Source organism: Squalius cephalus (genome assembly GCF_949319135.1).
Source record: "Squalius cephalus genome assembly, chromosome: 25".
NCBI classification, from domain to species: Eukaryota; Metazoa; Chordata; class Actinopteri; order Cypriniformes; family Leuciscidae; genus Squalius; species Squalius cephalus.
The window spans coordinates 10,630,994-10,648,478 of record NC_137146.1 but is presented as its reverse complement, the minus strand read 5'-3'; the positions used below and the strand labels follow the sequence as shown (position 1 = coordinate 10,648,478).

Sequence of the window (17,485 nt, the reverse complement as noted above, 5' to 3'; positions counted from 1 at the left end):
GCAGCTGTTCACTGTATTCATACCTTATTTACTCTTTTGCATTTTTTGAATTTTCTGAAATGCAGTTGCACATCAATATGACATCAACAGTCACTGCATCAATAGATTAGGATTAATTAAATTCTGTAAGAGCCCTGCAAAAGGGTCCAGGAGAAAAGCTGAAATCATTGTGACCAGTAAGCCAAGCTCAGCAGATGGCCAAAGCATCTTATTAAGATAAAACCTGAGAGAAGTCATTTACTGGGGCTGAGTCAAAGGAAACAGTATAGCAAAAGTTAATCTTATAATATATAGTGTGCATGATGAGCACTTCATTTCAAACTGAAGTACAGGGATTTGATTTAGCAGCCAGACTGGTCTAGGGGAAGATAATTGTTGTTACATTAAATATATGTTAGTGGTTGATAAGTTTGACATGTTTATTGGTCAGACCTTTTCTGTGCCACAAGCCCAAAAAAAAAGTTGTTTTCTTTAATTCACAGCAATCAAGAATTTATTATAGGTAATATATAAAAATATACGGTAACAACTTTAGTTTAGGGTCCAATTAACTGTTGCTTATGTAGGCTATACTTATAAAGCACATATTAATGCAATTCTGCATGACCATATTCTACATCCCTTCATCCTACCTAATACCTAAACTTAACAATAACCTTACTACCTATTAATAAGCAGTAATAGGAGTTTGAGGCAAAAGTCATATATAGTAAAAATTGTACCCTAATCTAAAGTGTGACCAAATATGCATAACACACATACATATAAAAATCCACAAATGCATAGAAATATGTTTCTTAGGATTAATGTATTAATTTAAAAACAAACACAAAAAAACACAAATAGGGATTATAAGTAAAAATCTAAATTTGAGTGACAAACAGTATATCAGTGCAAAAAAACTGCAGTTAATTACATCAAATCCTTCAAATATTTATAAATAAAATATAAAACAAATATTGAGCAATGAAATTACTATTTTGAGGTGAGCATTTATTAATATACAGTGTGGTAAAAAAAAAAAAAAAAAGGAAAAAGTTGTTTAATAGTGTGTTACAATTGCCCTCAACCAATGTTGCAGGTTGTAACATTATGACTTATAAAATTCAATATTACAATAAATTCTTTCTAAATGCAAATATGTTGATGATGCTGTTACTTTTGGCACATACTGTACATGTTCCTTACACCAAAACATCACTGGTCTGTGAGTTACAAAGCAGAATAATTGCCCCCAGTCTCCCCCAGTATAGTATCACAGGGTTGTTAATGAGTCAACGTGGCTATTAAGAATGCACATACACAAAACAGCTACAGTACTACTTCTCCTAAGCCTTCTGTAAAGGAGTCATTCAATCAGCCTCAGAAGCCCCATTGGTGGCCTCCTGGCAGTGGCTTTTCCTACAGTGCTTGGACAAGATTCTCTACAGCATGTTGGGAGAGCTGTGTGCCCGGGCCTCACGTCTGAGCGCCAGGAAAGCACCCTCCTCCCTATCTTTCCCCCAGGGGACTTGTAGCCTGCCTCTGCTGGGGAACACAAAGAGGAAACAACAAGCACAAAGGACCTGTTTATTCCCGATGACCCAGATTCCAGAGCTTTGACGAGGGGAGATAAGTGACAGGCTGTTCAGTATTGGTCCTAAACCATCACCAATCAAAAGACCACAGCGAGGTTTAATCCGCCACACCTTGACCGCTCAGAACAAGACCACATAGTCTCTCGAACGCAGAGAGTCATCACATAGGAATTCATGCTTGTGAAATGTGTGTAATTGCACTGGCAGCGTTGTTTATTGGTTGAGAAATGGCATGAAAAGACTTTCCATTGAATTCAGAACAGTATGCAAACATGTTTCCTGCTCATTTTATGCAGTATCAGTTAAAAGTTTGGAATAATTAAGATTTTTTATTGTTTTTGTAAATAAGTCGCACCAAGGCTGCATTTATTTGATGAAAAATACAGGAAAAGTAATATTGTGAAATATTATGTTTTTATTTGAATATATTATAAAGTGTAATTTATTCCTGTGATGTAAAGCTGAATTGTGTGTCACATGATCCTTCAGAAATCAGTTTAATACTGACTTGTTGCTCATTTAACATTTCTTATTAGTGTCAATATTGAGACACATATTGAGTAATGGCTGGTGAAATTTCAGCGCTGTCATCATTGAGTAACTTACATTTTAAAATACATTAAAATTAGTGCTGGGCAACGATTAATCGCATCCAAAATAAAAGTTTGTGTTTACATAAAATATGTGTGTGTACTGTGTATAATTATTTTGTATATGTAAATACACACACATGCATGTATACATTTAAGAAAAAATAGTTATTTATATGTAAAATATTTATATTTCTATAAATTATGTATAAATATATATACAATACATTTATGCAAATATGTCTTAAATATATACATGAATGGTTGTGTATGAGTGTATACTGTATTTATATATACAAAATTATAATACACAGTACACACACATATATTATGTAAACACAAACGTTTATTTTGGATGTGATTAATCGCGATTAATCGTTGCCCAGAAAACGGGTCTTTTCAATTGTAATAAATATTTCACATTATTTCTGATAACTGAATTTTTGATCAAATAAATGCAGCCTTTGAGCAAAAGAGACTTCCTTCAAAAACATAAAAAAAACCCTTGATTATTACAAACTTTTGACCAGTGTATATAAAATGCATAAAAGCCACCGGGAAGGGTTCATTGTGCAAGAATCGATCAGGCCTGTGTGCTATCTGTGTGCATTGTTAGCTAATGAGCTATGAGCCACCTGTTTGGGGAGTGTGATGCTGGGAGGGGGAGCAGCTGCCCGTGTGTGTCGGTGGGGGTCGACGGGCGTCAACTTGTGTAATTTGCAGACTCATTATGTATGGTGGCATTATACGCACCCCGTGCCCTCCCCAAGGATCACGACAGTCCCAGCTTGGTTTGAACTGTGCCGTCGTAAGCCATTCTTAGTGAGCTCATGCCTTTAGGAACATAAACAAAAGCTTTAAATCACAAAGAGACCAGATTAGCTGCACTCTCGTACTGTGCTAACATTTACCAATTTATGTAACAAATATGATGCAGGAGGAATATAGTGTATGAAATTATGCACGTTCATAAAATAAAGCTTTTGTCACTGTCTGAGCTTAGTTATTACATTGATATGTTTGTCATGACTCAGACCTAACCTGAGACACATGGGACAGGGAAGAAGCCCCTGCTGGCTGTCCTGCACGCGCCCGGTCCACCTCGATTCATGCTTTAAGAGTACCTCAATGACGTCACCCTCTCTGAGTCGTCTGGCCCATAGACATATATTTAATATGTCCATGGTCTGGCCCTGGTCCGGCCATTGAGGCGTGTAGCAGTGTGTTACCACCATCTAGTGGACAGATTATGAATTATATACTCCGGTTTAAGAATTAAATATGGATTCCCCCCCCCCCTCCAAACCCCAAGTTAAAACAGGAATGCACAGAAATGCAAAACATTTAAAATGTAATTGTTATTTATGCATTGGATTGTCCACATTGTTAAAACAAATTTGTTTTCTAATGTGTTTAACATATCAACAAATGCAATAATACTCAAACATTAGACAACTCAAATATGCATAAATAAGCACAAATAGGCAAAACACATGCTAAATCGCAAAGGACAAACCTTGTGGAGAGAAAACGGTTGTGAAAACCTCAAACTGTCCATTGCTTTGCATGTAAATGTGCTGTTGCATCCGGAGGCCTGTTTGTGAGATCCACTGACAGAGATCCCTCTGTTTCTGTATCTGTCCTAAATAAACGCTGCTCACTAATCCACTGCTGCTGATATTTAGGGCTTACTTGACATCAACCCAGATCTTCTGCAACAGTATCTTTTGATAATATACTGTGGATGATGCTGCATGCATTTTTGAGTTCCGAAATGAATATGATGAAGATAAATATGTACATTTTTGCAAAAAATTATTTAGATTCTGCAAATATTTCCAAGCACTCATGCAAACACATTACTTATTTATTTTGGGTTTTTAAGGTATGTCAGAGTATAGAGTACAATGTATATTGCAATAACTAACCAACCAACTAGTGTATCAATACACACCCTGCATCCTCAGCACAGCAGTGCTACTTGATTTTGGCATTAAGTGTGCCCTATATTTCTGTCCATTGGCGTGGGGTGTTTGTATCGTTATTGTTTGACTAATGATGCTTTGCAAGCCTGACAGCAGTCAACAGATGGGTACTTCCCCTCCCAACGCCCCCCAGCTGATCTGAGATGGTGTTGGTGGTCAAACACCATCCATCAACTCAAGAACAGGGTATGATTTTGCTTAGGAAGAGCCACCAATTCTGTAGACACATCAATATTTTGAACATATGGCGTCTTGTTTTTCATTTGGTGGATGGGTGAGGGTATTTATGGTAATTTAATTCGCATTAAATTACTACATCATTAAAGTAATATGCAACTAATAATTGCCTCATAATCAATCAAGAACTACAACAAATCAAGACATAAATGTTGTTTAATTAGTTTAGCTTGGTCAAATGTCTACATTTTATATGAGGTCATTGCAGTACATTTATTAATTTCTTAGATTTTTAACCAACGCAATTAATTAAAAATGCATTTGGATGCATTACATGAATGTACCTCCAGGTATTGATTTTAAAATGTTTAATTAATAAAAATTAATATTCTGATATTAAATGGCAAATAACCATTTCAGTATGCTAGCATGCGAGAAGTACAGACCCGTTTAAGTTCTTAGAAGTAATCAGCGAACCAGATTATGCTAACATTTCCAGGACTATCAATATGGTTTGAAAATTAAACTCCATTTATTCCTTAATGGAACAACTAATATAGTTATGTACGCAGTCCAGAAATGAACAAATGCAAGAAATAAGAGATTAGAAGCATATTTGGATATTAACATGTTGCTGACACAACTGCTAACGGTGAACTCAAAAAGCTTATAGTGTATATATATAAACACACACAACATATTTATAAAGAAAAATTATTTTTATGAAGTAGTTTTGCACTTGTTTTATTATAATCAAGCATGTCCATTCTTGAAGTAATACATTTTAAATCACAAATTATTTACACATAGTAGTAATCTTCAGCATTAGATGTTTGTATTATCTATAATTTAATTTATAAAAATATTGTATCCAGGCATAATGATTCTCATTATTATATTACAGCACATATTGTATTATGCAAATCATAATAACATGCTTTTAATATTTGAACTTTTTTGGTGAAATATTTGCAAGACTCAACGAAGAACATTTGACATATCAGAGAAGATTTAAATTTATTGTGAAATCACTAACAGGTGGCAATATTAAATCACACCATACAACATGAAAAAGTCAAATTATCTTCAGTCCAGCACTGCATCATGACATTTATAAAGACGGTAAATCTGAACATCAAAATACAACCATATTGTACAGATTCAAACTCCAGCACCAAGGCACTCAAAGTTATGATTTCATATGACAGGACAGGTTGACATCATGTGTACAATATATATAGGATTTTACAGTAGAAAGTCCACACTGCTGTAGATTTTAGCGCTTTCCTTGCTTCATGTTAGGTTTCCGTCCTTTGCCTTTGGGACCCTTTCCTTTTCCACCAGCCATTCCTTTTCCTTTTCCTTTACCTTTACCAGACATGTTACCCTTTCGTCCCTTCTTTCCAAAGCTTTTCTTGCTCTTTTGAGCCGATTCCCTGTCCTCTTCCCTCATTTGCTTATTCACAGCTTTCGTGACATCAAGCCGTGGCTTCTTACTGTCCATTACTTTTAGTAAATCCAGCTGTTTTTGTTTCTCACTACCAAAGTCACCAATAAGAGGCTGGAATTTTCTCTTTTTCCCAGTGTTTTTGGACGTTTTCTCCTTGGGCAGTTTCTCCTGGAATTTACCAACAGAGGCTGTGGAAATCTTGGCAACACTGACAGCTTGTGCCAGCTCTGATTTGGACTGCTGAGGGGTGGGAGCGAGCCCCATTCCAGGCACCTTGATCTTCTGAGCTCTGGCGACGTTCTTGAGTCTGTTGTACTCATTCCTGGCCACTCTCTCTTTCTTGGCTTTATTCCTTTTTGCAAACTGGTCCTCGTTGGGATCTGCAGTCACTGGGACCTCTATCAGCCATTCCTTGGTGTCATCATTGGCACGTTTGTAACCCCATCGCCTCTTCCATTCCTTGTGAACTTCATCCCACACAATGTTGGTCTTCTTTTTCTTCTGAATGCCCTTCAGCTTGGCAAACTGTTCCCATTTTGTAGGAGGCTTTGGTTTCGGTGCAGGCTTTTCCCTGGGTAATGGTGTGGTTGGATCTGGTAGCTTGGCGACGATTACTTCTTCAACCTTTTCTGTTGGAAGTTTCCATATCTCGTTGATGAGAAGTTGTGTGTTATCTCTCGCTAAAGAGCGTAGAAAGTCTTCCCCTTTGTTGTCTTTAAATTCTCGAGTATCTATCCGGTTCTTATCAAACGCAAGCAAATTACCCGGGTCAAATTCGAGATCCAACTCTTTGTTTACTGTAATACTTCTTAGTTTTTCAGCCTCGTCTCTTTCTGCTTTAGCGAGCACGTCTTCTATGCTGCACGAAGCCATTTTGGTTCTAATGACACACAACGTGGTTTTCTCACATGTGCTGCTGCAAAAGCGGAAGGACTTTATTTCAAAATAAAGGACTTGAAAACTCACTTTTTCAAAAACTCAGATATATTTGTAAAAATATATATAAAATGAATGTAATCGTGTTTTGCACACAAAGGTTTAGGAAAAATAATAAATGTAATATAGTAGTGTCTATTTATTATTGTTACAAAATAAAGTACTCTTCGGAAGTCAGGAGGAGTACCGACAAACTAGCGAGGCGTCTCATCGGCTCTGTGGCGCAATGGATAGCGCATTGGACTTCTAGATTGAAGAATGGGGTCATTCAAAGGTTGTGGGTTCGAGTCCCACCAGAGTCGAATTTTGTGTTCAGAATGAATAAAATGTCCATAGGTCAGAAGTTACCTTGAGTGTTCGGAGATATGATTCAACCAAACAATGATTCATTGATTCACTCCGAGAATGTGTGAATCGTATAGCTTAACCGAACTTCTTTGTTCTATAGCCTATTAAATCTATTTATATTTATCACTGCTATGTAAATATGTTCAGATTATTTCGAGTCTTTTGAAGAACACTAAAATACAAACCACAGAAGTAGTAAATAGACGAATATGGTTAACGTTACTGTTTAGAATAAAGATATAACAACAACAAACATATACTGTAAAATGTAATTTTCCAATCATTTTAAAGGGAAACGAATGTAAAAATGCTTCATGTTGTTTAGTTCATGCTTTTAGTATTTTTATTGTTAAACTGATTGTGTTTTGTATTTGTGTGGTTATTAGTCAAATAAACAATATGTAGGTATGTGACAAACTGACCTATATACGCACGAGCGCTTTGTTCCCGCGGCTGTGTTCTCAGCAGGTGATCAGCGCCAGGCGCGTTGGTGACTTAGGAAAGCTGTCGTATCTTTGCTTTGTGAATACCTCTAAAGCCCATATACTAGTGACATAAATTACGTCATCACGTTGATTCTCACGTTCGAATTTCCAAGATGGCTGCCGTAAGAAGAAAGCTACAAGCGAAGCAACATTTCTCTCGTGTTTGGCGTCAAAATCCGCTATGAAGGTGAGTATTTTTTTGTTTCAAACCCAATACTTTTGATAGAATATACATTTAACTTGAATTAGGTGAAGTTTGGGATTGATTGTAACATTCGCATGTGTTTTTTTACGATCCGCAAGTGACGTTGTTGTCAAAAGCTGAATCGGCCATTCGGTCATATTGGCTTCCAAAACTTCTCCCAGTTTTCATCAATCCGTGCAGTATTTTTCAAAGTAATCATACAGAACGAAGGTTTAGAATCTCTAGATTACATTATTGTCATGATTTAGTCAAACATATATATAAATACCATGGATGGCTATGGATTTGTTTAGGAACAACTGTGCTTCTGGCTGCCTGCCAAGTCATGTGACCCGTTTCTAGCAAGCTGATTGGCCAAATCTTACAAACATTTTAGCCAATGTGTGCTGTATTATTCTGCACAGAGTTGGTAAAATTTAATTATTTTCACAATTACTGAATGTCTTTAGTACTTGAAGGCCTCATTGCTGTGTGTTGTGAGAATGAATTTCTTTGGCCTACACTGCAAAAAATGCTTTTCTTACTTAGTATTTTTGTTTTGTTTCTAGTCCAAATATCTAAAAATTCTTAAATCAAGAAGCATTTACTAGAGAAGTAAAATGACATAAGAAATTCTATTTTGTTTTAAGATAAAAAGAAAGTCATTTAAGTAATTTTTGCTTAAAACAAGCAAAATTATCTGCCAATGGGGTAAGAAAAAAATCTGAATTCGAATGGAAAACAAGATTATTTTTCTTACCCCATTGGCAGATAATTTTGCTTGTTTTAAGCAAAAATTACTTAAATGACTTTCTTTTTATCTTAAAACAAAATAGAATTTCTTATGTCATTTTACTTCTCTAGTAAATGCTTCTTGATGTAATAATTTTTAGATATTTGGACTGGAAACAAAACAAAAATACTAATTACGCATTTTTTGCAGTGTACTGATGTTTATTCTTAAAAAAAATTCAACATGCATGCATTTATTGATTGCTAAATGATAAATAACAATCATCAATTAATATTACTTCTGAGAAATAAATAATTGTCTATTTTGTAGGTATTTTTACTTCTTGATGAAACAATGCCAGTGGTGGGAAAATAACTTGACTTTCATATCATCCAAGGTGAGTTGTTTTTCATCCTAACAGAAATAAATAGAATTATGGAGTAGTAGTCTTAATATGTATATATTTATTTTAAATTATACTGAAAAACTGGAGTAGGTCGTGTGGTGTTTACATATTTATATTTCCACAACAACAAAATATAAATTTCTTCTAGATGAGCAATTTTGGAACTGCATTCAATATTCATGAATTAAATTGGATATAAATTAAATAAACTTCTTTTTTTCCCCTAGGTTATACCATCATGCCACCAAAGAAAAAGCCAAAGCGGGGATCGTTTTCTCCTCAGCCAGGCCTGTCTCGTCAGTATTTGATGGAACATTTCACTGCTGTACCAGCTAATCATGAGGAGCTAAAGAATGGTCACGTGTTACTCTCATTCATCTCTAATGACCATTCTTGGACGAATGTTGTCCGGGATATAAGTAACAAAATTCCTGACATCTCAATTCTACAGCATCAAGTGGTATCCCTTGTGTCCAGATCATTACAACGATTTAAGAACCTCTCTCGTGATGCAGAGATGGCAAAGTTTAAGGAGATCTGCAATGAAGTTTTCCCTGTTCATCATTCCCCTAGTTCCAGGACTGATCCTCCTACATCTATGAGTGACGAACCCACCTCTCCACAGTTAGAACCTACATCAGTTGAGAATACACCTTCAGCCTCGACCCCTGAATCGATCACCCTTCCACAGCTAAGGGGAGATGTCTCGACTCCACGAAAACTCAAAATGAGGAGAAGACTGGATCTCATGGCAAAATCTAGAAGTGAAATGAAGCAAAAGCATGCTATGGAGATGAAGTTGTTAAGAAAGAAGCTGAGACAGCATAAGAGTGTGAAGTACCTGAACCAGTGTCTTAAAAGGAAAGATGAAATCCTAGAGAGGAAGAAATCTACAATTAGGATTCTTCGACATGAACTGAAAACCACAAAATGTGCTACTGAGCTAGAGGAAACTAAATTTAAGTTGGCCAGACTGAAAAAGAAGCACCGCAGATTGAAGCAGTCCAACAAGAACAGGCGTCTTACTACCGTTAGTAAAAAACTTCATGAGAATGACCATACTAGACTCTCAAACTTGTTAACTGAAAAAGATGATGAGATAAGGTACTTAGAGAATGAAACACTCTGTCTTAAAGAATCCATTACTAATGAAGCGTCTGTTGTGGAGAAAAAAACTAAGAAAGATGAGAAAACGTTCTCATTAGATATGAGACAGATGGTGTATGATTCAATAATCAACCAAGTTCCTACTAAGAATATACCAGTACTCATCAGAAGGTTTGCTATGCGATTTGGAGTAAAGATTGATGCTGTTCCCCACAGAAATACTGTCGAGCAGATGGCCCGGGAGCTTGGTGCGATATCGGACCTACAAACCGCTGAAGTGGCAATGACTACCGAGAACCTTACACTAGGATTTGACTCAACAACACAGGAAGGTGTTCATATAAATAGCATACATCTTACAACTAAAACAAAGTGCTTTGTAGTAGCCATCGATCAGTTACCTGGTGGCACTGCGGAAGACTATGCTGAACATGTGACAAGTTCTATTGATGAACTGGCTAAAGTTTATTCAGGTTTTTATTTCTGTGATTACCAAGACTGCCGTAAATCTATTATCAGCAACATTTCAAATGTTATGACAGACCGCGCAGTTGTAAACCACGCTGCAATCCAGAGAATTTCAGAGTCGTGGGGCAAACCTCTTAATGAGCTTAACTGCCACCTTCATCCCATCGACACCATTGCCAGTTCATGCCGGGCTGCACTGAAGACATTGGAGACTTCTAAGGGACATGTATTTGGTAAAGACTGTCTGGCAGCAAACATTGTCCTCCAAATGAACAAACTCCGTTATAAGGATGGGAAGGGAGACCCAAAGGGTTTCACTACTTTTCTTGAAGATGTCAATTTGCCCCGTGGCTTGTTACCTCGTTATCGCGGGAATCGTCTCCATGTACTTTTTCACCTATGTGGCAAATACATAGAGCATTATGAACTGTTTGAGAAGTTCTTGAGAACTGGGACAGTGTCATGTGGTGGATTGCTGTCAGGTTTGCACAAAGACTTCACTAACCCAACTGCCAAGTTGGAAATCCAGGTCCTCGGCTTGAATGGAAAACTATTATCAGGCCCTTGGATGAAGAAGTTTTACACTTCTGCCGATAAGCAAGTTGATCACCTGGAAGGAATCAGTATTGTCAAAAACGTTCTGTCATCCCTCAAAGAAGCTCAACAGGATCCAATCAGTGTCCTCACTCGTGATACTGATTTTTTTGGTGACACCCTTGACAAGTGTGACTCAACATTAGCCAGACTCCTAGAGTTTCCATCGGACAAAGATTCTTTTGTCAGTATGATGTCTGCCTGTCTTTCTGCTACAACTGCTGTCATAGAAAGACAGTACAAACGATATTTAGAACTGATTGTGACTGATGAATTACGGAAAGAAACAGAAACAGCTAGGCCACACAACATTGACTCTGAAGAAATCATCGGTATGTTTAGTGCTGCCAAGCACCGAGCTCCTAATGCCACCCTATGCTTCATGTCATCTAGGATGAGGGCTCAAAAAAACCATCTAGTTGAGTACCTCGATGAACTGAAAAATCCTGAAAAGGAAAATATCATCTATTGGGCAGTAGGTATGGCTCGAAAGAAAAGACAAATTAATCGGCAAAGTCATGTGGAGATGAGGGGTGAATTATCACGAAGGGCTGCCCTGAAGCGTCAAAAGAAGGATCAAAAGGAGCGAAAAGCTGTTGAAAACAAACTTAAAGTGTTAGATGTGTCCCTGATCGAGAGCGAGTTTCCTGAGTTGGAAGAAAACTCCATTTCTGCTGTGACTGATATTCTCTCTGGTGCTTTAGTGGGCCGTAATATTTGTCATGTATGGTTTGATAGTGATTCTGGGGAGAAGACTGTTTACTCAGGACGTGTCGAGAAACTGAAAAAAAAGAAAAAAGGAACTTATGTAATTGCCTATTGGGGTGAGAATGAATCGTATGATGATGCTGTAGACTTTGAAGTGTCGGCGTATGAATTAGCAGCAGACCTTATATGCCAAGATCTAACATTATCCTAGAGCTGAAACGATTCAACTATTTTAGTAATCGTTTTGTTGACAGAATTGTGTGTGAGTGTGTGAGAGAGAGAGTGTGTGTGTGTGAGAGAGAGGGAGAGTGTGTGTGTATGAGAGAGACAGAGAGTGTGTGTGTGTGTGTGTGAGAGAGAGGGAGAGTGTGTATGAGAGAGAGAGACAGAGTGTGTGTGTGTGTGTGTGTGTGTGTGTGTGTGAGAGAGAGAGAGAGAGAGAGAGACAGAGTGAGTGTGTGTGAGAGAGAGAGCTAGAGTGTGTGTATGAGAGAGAGTGTGTGTGTGAGAGTGAGGGAGAGTGTGTGTATGAGAGAGAGACAGAGAGTGTGTGTGTGTGAGAGAGAGAGAGAGAGAGAGGGAGAGAGAGAGAGAGAGAGAGAGAGAGAGAGAGAGAGAGAGAGAGAGAGAGAGAGAGTGTGTGTGTATGAGAGAGACCGACCGAGTGTGTGTGTGTCTGATTTTGAGCCAGAATTAAAATAAAAGTTCGTATTTTTTGACGAAAACCCTGGCCTGTCTCTTTAGATCTTCTTGTCATGTAAACTAATCTCTATGTAAACTAATCTCTATTTAATCTAATATCATGTAAGCAGAAGTAAAATTGCTTTGTAAGATGACTAAAGAAACTATGAAATTCATGTGGCAATGCCAATTGTCTGTTTAATACAATAAATATGTGATTATACCTTTTATTTGAGAGGATTTTGATTTCATATGGAAAGATATGTGTGGATTGATGCTCTCGGTTTCATTAATTAGTGGTTAATTAGAAATAATAAAAATTTTATATATACCTTTTAAAAAGAGGTCATCTTAATCATGTTGGGCTTTTAATTACCTACACTGTGGTGTTTGAATTATGCAAATAGACCAAGGAATGAGGAAGTTATGATATTTTGAAGTGTTTGGTCAAGCGGAAGAGGTCACAGTTTTTCATTGTTTTATTGGTTTAATTAGATACAAAAATGACCCCAAATTTCCGAATTTAAAAATTCCATAACTTTCTTAATAATTATCCGATTTGAATCATTTAAAAACCATTTTAAAGGTATTTTTATTATCTATCATATGGTTATGATTATATATGAATTTTTTTATATTGATTTTTTTTGTCACATACCTACAATATGTTCTATCTGGCTACTGTATGAAAAAAAATAAACCTTGGTAAATAACAAATTATATTCAAATTATATTAGAACTGTATTTTTCAAGTCTCCAACCTTCTTAATATTTCGTTGTATGCATATAGATATACATATATATATATAAAACTGAATCAGGTTTGTCATAGATAGGGTTTGTCTAACGGATCACTAAACTAGTTCAGATCAGATTGGACGACTGCTGACAACGTCATATCCGCTGCTCGAGTTTCCCCGGGAAGACACTTTGGCGCGGAATCTGTTGTTTTGGCTCGGCGCTTCTGAAGCAGAGTGAAATTCTACCTCACATCAGGCACTAATTTATGTTAATGGCTCCTGTCTCAAATCCCGATAAAGACATGGACGGTGGGGATTGTGGTGAGCGTGTTTACAGTGCTTAGTGTTATTAGCTTACACAATATTACTGCAATTCATTTAGACCGGTAACGTTAGCTTGGATGCCTGTACTAGCAGCGGAAGCGCTGATATAATATTAAATACAAATTAACTTATTTTCCTATACCAATCCCTAAAATATGCGTTTATGCAAATATACTTATGTGTAATGTGCTTTTCTTTGACGCTTCATCATTTGAATGCAAATTGAACATTAATGTCAATGTTTACTCTGTCAAGTTACTCTTTCCTACCCGATACATAATTGCTTATTCATATGGTGATGAATTTGCAACTATTTCCTTTGTGTAGTAGACTATAGCCTGCAGAATATCTTTTTACATTTGCAATAACATATTTTTAATAAAATTGTGTTTCTTGGACCATTTAAGTCTTTATTATAATAATAACAATAGTAGAATCAGTGGTTTCTTGGACTCAGCTATTTGGATTTTTCACTAGTCCCACCAGAAAAATCTAAATATAAAATATTTGTATACGTACCAAATTGTTATTTAGTTATATATTTTTCTTTAATTACACAAATATTATTACTCTTTTCATATTACATCTCTTTAAAATAAAACAGTAATTAATATGTATAATAATACTGCATTGTTTTTTATTTTCAATAATAACCTAAAATCAGTGTATGATTTAACTAAGTTTTAACTAATTTTGATAAAAAACAACACTGTGCTTTGTTTATAATCTGATGCTTGTCATTTCAGTTAGCTATATTGTATGATTTATGCTTGTTGCAGTTTGATTTTACTGAAGCACATTTCCTTGTCCTATAGATGGATCCGACACATGTGGCATTGCTGCCTCACGTTCCAGGCGGGAGAAAAAAGAGAAAGTGGGGCGCAAGTCGGCTTTAGAGCAAATTAAACGAGCCAAGAAGGGAGAGAAGTTTAAATACGAGGTACGTTGCATGTCAGCTGTTGGTACACATCACCTGTGCTGTTCCAGTGTTTTGACATTGTCTTGTGATCAGGTGGAGGAGTTCACCAGTGTGTATGAGGAGGTGGATGAAGAGCAGTACTCGAAAATGGTGCGGGAGAGACAGGATGATGATTGGATCATTGATGACGGTCAGTTAAATTTTCATACCTCTCTGCTAAACTAAATGTTTAAAAGCACACCAGCTGAATGTATGTTGTGTTTGTCAGATGGGACAGGCTATGTGGAGGATGGCCGAGAAATCTTTGATGAAGAATTGGATGATGATGCACTGGAGAAGGGCCCTAAAAGTGAGTGTTGAACAATCAGTGCCTTTCATTTTCCTTTTTTGCCAATTAGCAGTACTAAGCATTGTTCTTTGAGTTGTCTTTACCAGTTTATTATCGCTCTCTCTTAAACAGGTAAACAGGGTGGAAAGGGAGGCGATTCGAAAAAGAATGCGAAAAAAGTGTCTGTCAGTAAACCCAACAGCATTAAAAGCATGTTCATGAATAGCAATGTGAAGAAACCTACTGAGGTAAGACTCAATTGTTCACTCAAATGTTTTTTTCAGTGTAATTGACCTTTATGTAACCATTTCATCTAAACATTAATTAAATGAACTTGCACTTAAATATTTAAGTTGTTCAACCAAGAAGGAAAGTTCTGCCATTATTTGTCATTTGTAATGGAGGTCAAAGAGGTAAAAAAAGAAGTCTGTAGTTTGAACAGAATTGTCTTTTTCCATGATTTGCGTTGTAGAAACATGTGGATCTGTCTCAAGATGATCTGCTGGGAGATCTTCTGCAGGACCTGCACTCTGAGGTGAATGTTTATGACCTTTTGTATTAATATATAATGGTCTACTTTTAATTCAGACATCCTGTAGGCGCTTTCAGTCTACAATGTTCACACTACATGTCAGTCATTGCAGCTTTATGACCTCATGATCATTTGAATGTTTCACAGAAGCCAGTTTTGCTCACTCCACCGCCAGTCATTACTCTGAAGAAGAAGAAGAAAACACTGGGATCCCCTATGAATCCATTTTCAGTCAAACCACAGGTGCCAAAGGTAGTTATCCCTTGTTCAAAAGGATAAAACATGGATTTTTTTTCTTTGTGAGACTGAAGATGCATACATTGGGTTTCTGTCACTTTTATTCAGAATGGATGCATTAAAGTGATCAAAAGTGACAGTAAATACATTTATAATGTTACAAAATATGTAAGGTCTGTTATATGAACTTTCTATTCATCAAAGAATCCTAAATGTATCATGGTTTCCACAAAAATATTAATCAGCACAGCTTTTTTCAACATGGATGTTGAAAAATATTTCTTAAACACCAAAGCAGCATATTAGAATGATTTCTGAAGGATCATGTGACACTGAAGACTGTAGAAGGCTTATATATATAATATTAAAATAGAAAACATTTATTTTAAATTGTAATGAAATTCCACAATAATAGTTTTTACTGTATTTTTGACAATCAAAGAGTCTTCTTTAAAAAATATCTTACTGACCTCAAACTTTTAAATGGTAATGTAAATAGGAAGTTACATAAAATAGTCACTATACAAACCTTTTGTCCATCTCTCAGAATTCACCTGAAGTCCAACTGTCAAAGCCCAGACCTGTGGTGACGCGGATTCCTCCAGCTGAACCTTCACCTAGGTCTTCTACTTATATTAAACCTAGTAAACCTGCTACCACACAGATAAAGGAGCCCAAGACAGAGGAGCCTGAAGGTATGTCTGGCCTCAATATTTGGGTGAAATGTCTTGAAAATATGTTGCTTTTAATTGTGGTTTAAACTTGTAATTAGAAGATGCAATTGAGTTTGATGAGATGGACTTTGATGAGCCCATGGAAGCAGAGATCCTGGAGGAGGAGCCAGTGAAAATGAAGGCTGAGCCTGAGACCACACTCACTGTTAAAGTGGAGCCCAAGACTGAGCCACAGGATGAGATGTTAATGTATGTTTGCAACACACAGGCTATGCATTAATGCAGTATACTCTACTAAGAATGCTAAAACTTTCCTGTTTGCTCTCCTCAGATCTGGACTGGTTGGTGGCATGGGCTGGGAGAAGATGGAGGAGGGGGAACCAATGGAGACTCCTGTGGATGTGCAGGTGGACTCAAGCCAACTCCCGCTGGTGGAGGGACCTGATGGAGATATGGTTTTCCGCTTTTACTGGTTGGATGCTTTTGAAGACCTGTACAACCAACCTGGTGAGCATCTGCTCCTCAATGATTTTGCATATTGTGTATACAAATCTTAATTTCCAATGGTTTTGTGTCTTTTCTGTGACTCATAATTCATGATTATGTAATCAAATCAAAAGCTTGAACTTCAAATTATAAATTTTAATATTTATTTTTACTATTCCTACATAATTGCAATGATTTGATTTCCCTAAAAGGTTCTGTACTTTTTTTTGGTTCTGTACTTTTTTTTGTTTTCCTGTCAAGGTGTGGTGTACCTGTTTGGAAAGGTCTGGATTGAGTCAGCTAAAGCACATGTCAGCTGTTGTGTTGCTGTAAGGAACATCGAGAGGACGATGTATCTCCTTCCTCGAGAAAATGTAAGACTGCCCTTATTTAGTCGACATGCAGATACAAAAATATGCATCTTTAATTCATTTTTTTCGTGCCACTGATTTTAGAAAGTGAATCTGGCAACAGGCGAGCAGACGAACAGTGCGGTAGGAATGATGGATGTGTACCAAGAGTTCAACAGTGTCTCTGAGAAGTTCAAAATCATGAAGTTTAAGTCCAAGGTAATTTCTGGTATCCATCATTTCTGCTTTCTGTGCCTTGGAAACTACAAATATACATTTATAAAACGTGCTTCCCCTGTTCCAACAGCCGGTGACCAAGAATTACGCTTTTGAGATCCCAGATATCCCTTCACAGAGCGAGTACCTTGAAGTCAAATACTCTGTGAGTAGACGTCTCTCACTTGTACACCCAAAACAGTCATGGCTATTTTATAGAAACTTCCTGGAATGAGCCTGAAGTGTTTTT

General features: G+C 36.8%; 4 protein-coding genes across 5 annotated transcripts in view; 2 read left to right on the top strand and 2 right to left on the bottom strand.

The window, feature by feature from the left end:
- Window positions 1-406: 406 nt before the first annotated feature.
- LOC307153891 (uncharacterized protein) lies at window positions 407-7,543 on the bottom strand. 2 transcript variants are annotated; one of them, XM_079863647.1, is made up of 4 exons: window positions 7,486-7,543; window positions 3,209-3,402; window positions 2,921-3,001; window positions 407-1,527 (listed from the first exon to the last, which is right to left on the bottom strand). In XM_079863647.1, exons 2-4 carry the CDS (start codon window positions 3,400-3,402, stop codon window positions 1,425-1,427), a joined length of 378 nt encoding a protein of 125 aa, XP_079719773.1. In that variant the 5' UTR covers window positions 7,486-7,543; the 3' UTR covers window positions 407-1,424. The 2 variants fall into 2 exon arrangements, with proteins under 2 accessions (XP_079719773.1, XP_079719772.1); XM_079863646.1 differs by lacking the exon at window positions 7,486-7,543 and adding an exon at window positions 3,684-3,796 and having other exon boundaries at window positions 478-1,527.
- rrs1 (ribosome biogenesis regulator 1 homolog) lies at window positions 5,039-6,693 on the bottom strand. Its single transcript, XM_079863645.1, has one exon. It carries the CDS (start codon window positions 6,650-6,652, stop codon window positions 5,606-5,608), a length of 1,047 nt encoding a protein of 348 aa, XP_079719771.1. The 5' UTR covers window positions 6,653-6,693; the 3' UTR covers window positions 5,039-5,605.
- A 68-nt stretch (window positions 7,544-7,611) lies between the features above and the next one.
- Window positions 7,612-12,652, top strand: LOC307153889 (uncharacterized protein). Its single transcript, XM_079863644.1, has 3 exons — window positions 7,612-7,735; window positions 8,796-8,862; window positions 9,099-12,652. The coding sequence occupies exon 3, from the start codon at window positions 9,110-9,112 to the stop codon at window positions 11,957-11,959; it is 2,850 nt and encodes a 949-aa protein (XP_079719770.1). The 5' UTR covers window positions 7,612-7,735; window positions 8,796-8,862; window positions 9,099-9,109; the 3' UTR covers window positions 11,960-12,652.
- A 632-nt stretch (window positions 12,653-13,284) lies between these two features.
- pola1 (polymerase (DNA directed), alpha 1) overlaps window positions 13,285-17,485 on the top strand; it is a 55,921-nt gene continuing 51,720 nt past the window's right edge. The window contains exons 1-13 of the mRNA XM_079863554.1: window positions 13,285-13,490; window positions 14,309-14,433; window positions 14,506-14,602; window positions 14,681-14,761; window positions 14,873-14,988; window positions 15,213-15,275; window positions 15,420-15,524; window positions 16,057-16,204; window positions 16,282-16,432; window positions 16,515-16,690; window positions 16,931-17,043; window positions 17,125-17,238; window positions 17,327-17,401. Of these exons, the coding sequence (XP_079719680.1) occupies window positions 13,436-13,490; window positions 14,309-14,433; window positions 14,506-14,602; window positions 14,681-14,761; window positions 14,873-14,988; window positions 15,213-15,275; window positions 15,420-15,524; window positions 16,057-16,204; window positions 16,282-16,432; window positions 16,515-16,690; window positions 16,931-17,043; window positions 17,125-17,238; window positions 17,327-17,401 (1,419 nt within the window). The 5' untranslated portion in view covers window positions 13,285-13,435. The remainder of the gene's footprint in view (window positions 13,491-14,308; window positions 14,434-14,505; window positions 14,603-14,680; window positions 14,762-14,872; window positions 14,989-15,212; window positions 15,276-15,419; window positions 15,525-16,056; window positions 16,205-16,281; window positions 16,433-16,514; window positions 16,691-16,930; window positions 17,044-17,124; window positions 17,239-17,326; window positions 17,402-17,485) is intronic.

What these genes read in the sequence shown, in the direction of transcription:
- LOC307153891 (XM_079863646.1), bottom strand. Translation starts at nt 3,725, where the DNA reads ATGGACAGTTTGAGGTTTTCACAACCGTTTTCTCTCCACAAG. An exon ending in AACCGTTTTCTCTCCACAAG is followed by an intron (nt 3,403 to 3,683) that starts GTTTGTCCTTTG and finishes TCTGTCCACTAG; the next exon opens with ATGGTGGTAACACACTGCTA. An exon ending in CCCTGTCCCATGTGTCTCAG is followed by an intron (nt 3,002 to 3,208) that starts GTTAGGTCTGAG and finishes ATGTTCCTAAAG; the next exon opens with GCATGAGCTCACTAAGAATG.
- rrs1 (XM_079863645.1), bottom strand. Translation starts at nt 6,652, where the DNA reads ATGGCTTCGTGCAGCATAGAAGACGTGCTCGCTAAAGCAGAAAGAGAC.
- LOC307153889 (XM_079863644.1), top strand. Translation starts at nt 9,110, where the DNA reads ATGCCACCAAAGAAAAAGCCAAAGCGGGGATCGTTTTCTCCTCAGCCA.